The following is a 9,641-nucleotide window of genomic DNA, read 5'->3' on the forward strand; positions in this document are numbered from 1 at the left end:
CAACATCCCTTCCTTTAAAAGCAAATAACAGGCTAATTAGAGAAAGCTTAAAGGAGAAGGGCAACCTCTGTGATATGGTGAGGGACTGGCTCTCAGTTCAAAGAGCACATTCTGAAACAAGCACAACTGCCTGGGTTTAAATTATCTCAGTGGCACTCCAACAATATTTTCATGCAGGACACTGCTTTGATTCAGTTTGTTTTAGTCAGAAAGCTAAGACCACACCTCCTGATTCACTACCACCATCTCCCCCAAATCAGCCCATCCCTCTTTACTGCAGATCTGTGTTTTTCAGTGACTCCTCAGCTAAGAAATTTCTGAACATTTTTTAAAATGTCTCCCTGCCATACATGTTCTGCCTTGTTCCTGAAAATCCCCAAGTTGCTTTAGGCCATTGCAAGGAATAAACTACTCTTGGAAAGCTGTATTTTGACATGTTTAGCTCCACATACACACACCAGACAAGAACCCATTAGCATAGCAGGGAAAATAAAGGAATCCCAATAACTGACACACATCCCTTCCCCACACACAAAAAAATTATGGTTTGTCAGCTCTAGATGACTTTTTAAAAGCCTCTGCAGTGAGGATCAAAGAAAGCTGCCTCATATGCCCAGACTAGCTGCTTAACTGGTCAGAGTAAAAGGAAAGGTCACATGGCTACAGAAAACATCCATACAATATATCCGCTCTAGCTATGGTTAACTTTAATTAACTACAGTATTACAATTCACTGCAAGCTTGTTTTTCACACATGCCTACTTGTCACTTGACAGTCTCCTTGTCAACAGAAATAGGACTGGGAGGGAGGGTGGGAATCAAAACTATCTTGAAAAACAAATTAACAAAAAAAACCCTGCAAATTAAACAAAAATCTTGGGGATTTTGACTACAATACCTTTAAATTACAGAAATCCGGAGGGGGGCCTTTATCTATTTCTGGTGACATACTGTTGACAGATCACAGTATGAAATATGTACAGCATAATCCTACCCCTGTATATTTAGAAATAAGTAACATACGCTAAGTGGAGCTTACTCCCTAATAGTTGTGTTATGATTTATGTATATTGGTCACTGCAATAATTTCAATTAATATAAATTCCTGCATAACAATGCACATTTTAAAAAGCCTTTTATTTATAACAGAACAAAACTTATGAGTCTTATTTTGTACATTTATTCCAATCTGGAAAGACTTCAGCAGGTTATGAGATCCATAGCATTAATATAATCCTTTGCAGAAAATGTAAATATAAAAAGATTAATCTTTTTAAAAAAGTAACATAATGGTATCCAAGAGCGAATCTCAAATAGGCAAAGAAAAACTCTACAAAGCAGCTCAGCTCTGAACATCCAGGTACACAGTAAAGCCCTAAATTCTAGAGTTTCATTTATCACTACTGACAGGAATAGAAGCCAAAACTGTAATACTAGCAGTAACCAAATACAAACCCAAAAGGCCAAGAAGGGTGTTTTAAAATGCCTTTTCACATCTGTTTTTCAGTGTACCAAAAGTGTAAATGCTACTGGCTGCTGGTAACCTATGGCACAATGGACTGGGGCCACCTCTTCATTCATGCTGCAAAAACACTGTTGATGTTTCAATGTGAGGACTGTTGTCTACCTTTTCTCTAGTTTGCTTCACTAAACAAAAAAAGGCAAAGTTCAAGCAAGGTTTGTTTGTATTTTCTGGCCAGTCAGATGGCCTGTATGTTTACTCAGCCTGATCTGGTCATCTAACAGGCATTCCACCACCCCAGATCTCATGAAAATGTGTCACTTTCACAAACTTAATAAAAAGAGTAATTGCATATGCCCATTGCCAGAAGGAATGCAATTTAATTTACTACAGTTAATAACTACTCTCCAGTGTGGTGGTGGTGGGGAAGTCAGCAACTCATATTCTCCAACACAGATAAGGTTTAAAAAAAAAAAAAGAACTATTTTTAAGCTGTTGAGTTACAAACAACTAAAGTACATGCTACATAAAATATGGCATATCGCCATTCCTCCCTGTACTGAGGTGAGTATTATGAGTGCCAAGATGCAACTGATACCTTTCCCCACCCCTCCCCTCCCCTATTCTTACCACCCTGTGATTAAATGCTGTGTGATTTTCATGAAATGTAGTATAGCCATGAAATTAATAACAATCCTATCTGTGTTTACTCAACAATAGCTGACTAAATTCAATGAGGCTTACTCTCAGATACTGTGTACAGGACTACCATTTTAGTGATGCTTTTAAGACACTATTGCATTTTTAAAAAATGAAAAAAGGCTTGAAACCAATTTATGCTGCAATTCTATACACACTTACCAGGAAGTAAGTCCCACTGACTCAGTGGGACTTCCTTCTGAGTAAATGTGCACGAGACTGTATTATTAGGTCTTAATTCTATCACATTCCTCACACAAAGATGTGTAACAGAAAATCCTTGCAGCTGGGGAGCTGCATGGGGAAATGCAAGACAGGAATAGTGAATAGAAAATGCTTAGTCAGCAACTGTTCCAGCAATATTAAAAGATGAAATGTAAGCAGGCACAGTGCCAATCTCTAGGTAAGTTAGATAGCCTCATTATGTATATCTATAGTTCTGTATGTACAAATGACAGAAGAAATTGCAGCTTTGTGGCAGCACTGAGAAGCACACAAAAGGATTTAGCCGTTCTGTTGTCCAATCACTGGGCAAAGAAAAACTTACTCAGGAACTATTAATATCAATTGAATTTATTACAATTTACTAAGCTCCAAGGCACATTACAGTGTTCTGTTAACTACAGAAATGTATAAAGGACAAACAGAGCAGGTTTTCCATGTACAGCAATTTTGCTCTAGTGTTCAAAAGCTTCCGTGCATCAATAAAGCAAAAACAAAAACATGAAGGTTAAAAATGTTCAGATCAGTAAGAACAAACTGAAACATTTTTCTTTACAAAGTTGCAACAAAAAAACACCCCCATACCACCCCACCATTTTGCAAAGGAACAAAAAGAAATAAAAAACAATCAGGAAAAAAATGAAAAAGTGAAGGACTAACACTCTGGGCTTTTAAAACATAAGCTGTCACCATTTTTGTAGCAATCTTTTTTAGGCATCAACACTGGCCTTGGCAAAAAGTTTTTTTTTTCAATTTTCTTATTTTAGAGAAGTGCATACATTTACGAAAATACACACCAGCAGCAGGTAATAGCTAAGGGCTATTTAACTGTGTACCTAGCCAACACACTGCCAAAGAAATGAGAAACAGGTATTTTGTGGTAGCCAAACAATATTATATTCTGTTTTAACAAAAACAAAACGAAAAGAAGAGCTCTATCCTTCAAATGAAGAAGGGTACATACCTTTGTTTCAAAATATAGAAACATACGACGAAAATAAGGTCTATACATAAGACTAAACTTTTTGCAGTATTGTCCCGTGTGTTTTGTTTTCAATATTCACAATTCTACATCTTCAGGCGGCTGAAGGGAGTTGAATTTGCTGTTTTGATTTATTGTTTGTTTTTAAGGGTCTCTCTCCTTTTTCACTTTCACATCCCCAGCTAAAATGGTCGCAATCTCGCCCTGCATAAATGCCCAAGGCACGTTGGAACCTACTAAGGGGCATTTCTCGCCACTGGGGCAATAAACTTCACCAGTTGCCCCCTGGGCCTTGATGCTCTCCCGGGAACAAGGGAAGCAGAACTTGTGGCTGGGCACCGAGGGGCACTGCACAAAATGCGTGTCCTCCAAGCGTTCGTGGCAAATGGTGCAGCAAAGGGGTCCACTGTTGGCCATGGGCGAGTCTGGAATGTTTTGGGGGTGCACTTGGTCCATGCCAGGGTGGGCGTTGGGGGGTGGGGGGGCCACCTGCAGGTTCATGTCCCCGTTGCGGGAGGCCAGGCGGCGCTGGCCGGGCACCGAGGCGGGCGACACGGGACTGCTGCTGTTCCTCCGCGTCGACGTGGTGGAGTGCACGGAGCTGCCGTCCTTGGGCGAGTGGGCATTGCCCAGTGTGTCGGCCACCGACATGAGCGCAGCCATGGGCGACTGGCCGTTCTGCGGGGCCGACTCCGGCGGGGTGGTCCGATTGGAGTGAGGCCCCAAAGGCGGCGGGGGCGGCGGCACCCCGCCAAAGCCCCCCGCCGACATGGTGAGCTTGAGCGCCTCGCTCTGGCTGGCCATCCACTGCTGCCGCTGCTGCTCGTCGCTCAGCTTGAGGCTGCCTTCCGACGCAGAGTCCGAAGGCTCCGGAGAGGCCTTCCTCTTGCGCAGGCCGCCGCCGCCGCCGCCGCCGCCTCCACCGCCTGGCCCGCGGCTGGAGGCCGGCCCGGCTGCACCTCCGCCGGCGGAAGAGGTGGGGGTCCTGGGTAGGCTGACGAGGGCGGTGGGCAGGATCGGGCAGGAAGTGTCAAGATAGGGCTGCGGCAACATGTCAGCACCCACCATCTCCTTGAAGAAGCGCACAGATTCGGGCAGCAGGTCGCCCAAAAGGCGCCAGTCGCCGGAGCCGTGCTTCTTCTCGTACTCGAGGTACTTGAAGCCTGAGGACAGGCCGCGGCCGAAATCCTTCATGCAGTCCTGGTACATCTGCTTGGCCACGCCGGAGGCGCTGGAGAACACCGTGCCGGAGCCGCTGGGGTACTCGATGAAGAGCTTCAGCTCGTAGTCCAGCCCGGGCTTGGAGACGGCGTCGAAAGCGAAGACGCGGCCCAGGAGCGCGTGGTCCTTCTTGAAGCGCACCTCGTAGGGTGTGCAGCCGGCCAGCGTCAGCAGCGTGTCCCGCACCATCTTTGGCTTGCTGGCCCACTCCTCGGCACGGTTGCGGAGGCTCTCGCTCAGCTCCGCCAGCGCCTCAGCGTTGCGCTGCTTCTCTTTCAGCTCCCGCTCCTGGTCCCCGCTGCTGGAGACTGAGCCGGGCCGCTTCCCGCACGGATCGCCGGAGGAAGACGTCGAGGAAGAGGACGACGACGAAGAGGACGACGACGACGAAGCTGGAGGCCCCCGCGGCGGAGGCAGCGCCACCCCGGGGGCCGCCGGCCCGTTGAGCAGCGTCTGGGGCAGCAGGTTGGGCGGCACGTTGAGCTGGGCACTGCCGCCGCCTGGAGGAAGGCCGCTCACCAGCCCGCCGTGCGCCGCTCGCCTAGAGGACGACGAGGAAGAGGAGGACGAGGAGGAGTTGGGGCTCTGGCGGTTCAGCTCCGGCGGCCCGTCATCGGGTGCTTTGGGGAAGCCGTTGGGGCCGCCCAGGCCGTTGGGGAGGCGACCTCCGTGGCTGCCTTGGGGTGGAGGTGGCGGGTACTCGAAGCGGCTCCGTTGCTCGCTCAGCCCGTACCGCTCCAGGCCTGACGGCGCTTTCGAGGCGGCGGCGTCCACATGGTTGAGCTGCTGCTGCACGGCCGCCGCTGCCGCTTCTTTGGCCGAGAGGGCCACGGCTTTGACGCCCACGGGCTGCGGCGGCCCCGGCGAGCGGCCGTCCTGGAAGCACCCGTGAGCCCGCTTCAGCTGCCGCGCGGTCTCGATGACGAACTCGATGCGGTCCGCGCCCTCGTAGTTGACACAGCCTCTGCACACGGGCTCGCTGAAGTCCCAGATCATGGCCCAAGGCATGCGCGGCAGGTCGCACAGGTAGCAAGACTGCCGCCGCGAGGACGACACCTGCGCCGCCGACATGGCTGCGGGAGGAACAAGGAGAGGACGACGACAACGACGGGGACTTCTGTCTCTCTCCCGCACGCGAGCTCTGCCTCAGCCGCTAACCTGCGCCAGCCACCCTCAGCTGGGGGTGGGACCGGCTCCCGCTTTCCCGCTCTTTGCTCCTGCTCGAGGAGGGGGTGGGGGAGAGAAAGGGGGATCCTTCCTTCCTTCCTTCTTGCCTTCCTTTTACCTGGCCTGGCGGGAAGCGCTTCCGAGTCTCCTCAAGTGAGGGGCGTGAGGTGGGGAGGGGTTAGGTCCCCCCTCCTCCTCCTCCTCCAGCAGCTGCTTCTGCCGTTTCCCGGCGCTTCTTCGGTGTCTCTAAGCAGCGGCTGTTCCTGCTGCCGCCGCTCCTCCTCCTTCTAGCGTGGTGTTGGCGGCAGCGGGAGGACGAGGAGGGGGGAGGGAGAGGCGTAGCGGAGGAGAAGGCTCAGGGAGGGAAAGGGGGAGGAGAGAGGAGGGGAGGTCCGCTACCTGCTGCTGCCGCTGCTCGGCCGCTGACCCAAGCGTGGCCGCTTCCCCTCACAGTGGTGCGAAGTGGGTGGAGGTTAGAGGAGGGGGAGGGCACCCACGGAGCGCCTTGGCGGTCTGGCTGTTTCTGTAGGTGCGTGGGGCAGGTGCGCCTGAGGGCGGCGGCGGCCGCCAGCTCCTCAACTCACATGGTCGAGCGCTCCTCGGAATTCGAATTGTGGGGAAAGCCGGAGTGTCACTCTCGACTGCTGCTGCTGCTGCTGCTGAACGTTCCGAGCGCGGCTCTGCCCCTCCTCCTGGCGCGGCGCTCCATTCGCCTCTCGCTCGCTCTCTCCTCAGCTCGGATGCCCCCTGGGTGGAGCGCTCACGTCACTGCCGTGCTCTCGCTCCCGCCGCCCCTCCCCGCCGCCTTTGCAGTTCCCCTTTCGTAGCATTCACTGAGTGACTGACCAGCTTCGTCGTCTTTTCCTCTCCCTTCCCCCCTCCCCACTTCCTCTGTGTCTACGGACAGGGAGCCCACTTGTTGCGCGGAAATTGCGCATGCTCGGCACCCAGCCCATTTCCTCCCTTCTCTCTTTCCCTCTCTCTCTCCCTCGTCCCCCTCCCCTTGAGCGTCTACAACTGCTGAGGAGAGGCGAGTTACTGCCTGGAAACCAAGGAGACTTTCTTTTTCACTCTCTCACGCGCGCACGCTCACACCTAGGGCTATGTTTGGAAAATTAAGCATTAGCTCTCCTCCCCTCCCTCTCGTTTTCATGGCAGTTTCCTCAAAGCGAAAACGCGGCCAGAAAAGCAGATGCAAGATGACTGCGCGCTCCTGGCGGAGCTTTCTGCCTACAAACGTTTCGGGGTCTGGGGGGAGTGTTTTGTTTTCCATCCAGCTTTGAGCAGCGCTAAGCTCTCCTCCGAGTCTTTGGCAAGGGCACGATTTCCTGCTGTCAAAATGGATGGCAAATATGTAGAGGGGTTTCTATAGACATCTCTTTTGGGCCCTTGACATGAAGCTGAGCTTGCTGGCTTAGTAGGACTGGGGCCGCGTTTTCACAAAGTCTTGGACCAGAACATTTCGTTCTCCTTGAATCGCCTTGTAGTGAGAGGCACACATACACACACACCTGTCTTTTTGCGAAGTCTGCAACCGTCTGCCATTAAGGATGTGTGATCCTATGCGGACTAGCTTGCGGAGTCAGCCCCGTTTCACAGAGTGGGTCTTTAGGAAGAGTGGGCATCCATGGGTTCAAGATGTAAAATCGGGGTGGGGTGGGGTGGGGTGGGGGGAGAGAAAGGCAGGAGTAGCCAGTGCGGGCTTAACTTGCATTCCACAGTCCCGGGTTGCAAAGAATTTGGGAAGCTCTCCCCTGGGCCAAACCAGGTGATCTTCTCTGTTATGCTCCTTCTGCCGCCACCTCCCCCCCCCCAAGCCGGCCAGGCCCTAAAGAGCAAGGTAGCCCTTTTGCTTTGGAGTAGCCGCCCTTAGCGTCCTAAAGGGCCCTCCCCCGCGCCCGTGAGAAGCGCGGTGACGCCTCTGTCAAGGCAAATGGGCCACTGGGGGAATCGCGCCGTGGAAGTGGCCCTTCTCACACACACACCCCGCATCTTCCGCTTCCCTGGAGGAGGGGGAAGCCCGGTTGGCACAAGCCTGTTTTGATTCTTCCTGCAGCTTGCCTATTTCTGTGCCTGCAAAGCCTGTCCACACACACACCCCTCCAAAGAACAATACTAATCAACTTTCACTGCCGGAACTTGGGTTGCGAAGAGACTTGCCTCCAAGGCTGGCAGGCTGCGATCCGGGTTGCGTCAGCCACTACAGCCCTTGCAGAGCAATGAACTGCCCGGGGTGAGTCAACATTCCCCCAGGAGGAGAGATAGTGCTACCCGCGGAGAAATCGCAGGATATTATCGCTGAGTTGGGATGACTATCTCAGTGCCATCCTTGCAATAATATTTACTCAGCTCTTTCTTTTACTGAGGCTGGGCTGGGGGAGAAACATTGAAAGAGCCGTTGTTTTTATTCAAAGTGCGTATACATACATAAAGAGGGTGACGCCGTTCAGCCTCGTGTGAATCCAGAATAACGATGGCAACCTGCTTCTGTACTCACAACTGTCACCATGGAGGACCATAGCTAACATAACCCCGGGTTGTATAAAGCCTGAACCAACGTATGTGCGAAGGGTTAACCAATCCGTGTTAGAGATCTTGAGGAAATAGCCTTCTTCCGCTGAAATTAGCGTCACAGCCTTCTTGTGGTTAGGGGCTGCCAATTTATTGGGAGAAATGGGGAGAAAGCCCCATTGAAATTAATAGATACTACTTCTCGGGAGATATATAAAGAACTGCGTCATGAATAGTATAATTATTTGCACACTTACTCACAAATAAACCCCACTGTATTTAATGGGGCTTACTTCAGGTAAGTGCAATCCTATGCACACTTACCCAAGAGAACTGAATAGAACTCACTTCCGAATAGAGACGCATAGGATCGTGCTGTTAGAGTGTTATCTCGATTTTCAAATCTCCAAAGCTGATCCTGCAACATAATGCCTAAACTGTTAACTCAGAAATAGCCCAGTTGTAATATTCTGGGTGAGCGTCAACGAAGGACGCTGTAGAAAAGCCACACGGCGTCAATGTTTCTCCATCCGGTTGTCTTTCAATTTTTTTCCAAGGAAATTTTCTTTTGAGATCACCATTGCGGTGCGTTTCATCCCCTTCTGGTTTACATCGTCGTCTCGATAAGTAGCGTGGCACTACAGGCAAAGGCAAAAAGTAGGCCTGGCGAGGGAAAATTCTATTCGATGGGATGTACACAAGAATATAGAATGGAATCTGGACTCCGACATTGAAAACACATAATTTCCCCCAAAGAATCCTGGGAACTGTGGTTTGTTAGGTGTGCTGGGAATGGTAACTTTGTGAGGGGTAAACTACAGTTCCCAGGATTCTTTGGGATAAATAATGTGCTTTAAATGTATGCTGTGTATGAACGTGGTTTGTTGTTGTTATATGTTCCTCAAAGCAAAATCCTGGCAGAGATCTGTAACAAGAGCCTTTACAGGGCTGGAGTCTCCTTTGAGATTTATCAATGCGTGGTTGAACTCGCGTCCGAAAATCGCGGTCCTAAGCAAATTCTATCAATACGTGGGAATCCCTTTGTACAAGATTAGAATCGACAACCTGTGTTCTAAAAAAACTGGGGAGGGGGTAATTTGGCCACGGATAAATCCGGAAGCGCTTCAAAGGCTACTTTTCCTACCACAGGGGTGGAGACGGATGGCCTGAAGGCATGCGGCCGTGATTCTCCGAGCTTGCCCTTGGCCAAGAGTCCAGTGAAAGCCTCGGCGTCTTTCACTGGAAGCCCTCTTGATTGTTCAAGAGCTTAAGATCCCGGGTGCCAGTCAGCCTCGAAGGAAGCAAAGCTGGATCTACGCCAGCTGAGTCCCTGTTCTCAAATCAGACGAAGCTGCTTTTCCACCCCAAAGCTTCGAT

General features: G+C 50.8%; 1 protein-coding gene across 1 annotated transcript; it reads right to left on the reverse strand.

Annotated features, from left to right (window-relative positions):
* Window positions 1–2,718: 2,718 nt before the first annotated feature.
* Window positions 2,719–6,588, reverse strand: IRF2BPL (interferon regulatory factor 2 binding protein like). Its single transcript, XM_061611820.1, has one exon. It carries the CDS (start codon window positions 5,655–5,657, stop codon window positions 3,510–3,512), a length of 2,148 nt encoding a protein of 715 aa, XP_061467804.1. The 5' UTR covers window positions 5,658–6,588; the 3' UTR covers window positions 2,719–3,509.
* Window positions 6,589–9,641: the final 3,053 nt, after the last annotated feature.

This window comes from Rhineura floridana, chromosome 2, assembly GCF_030035675.1.
Source record: "Rhineura floridana isolate rRhiFlo1 chromosome 2, rRhiFlo1.hap2, whole genome shotgun sequence".
In the NCBI taxonomy this organism is placed as follows: Eukaryota; Metazoa; Chordata; class Lepidosauria; order Squamata; family Rhineuridae; genus Rhineura; species Rhineura floridana.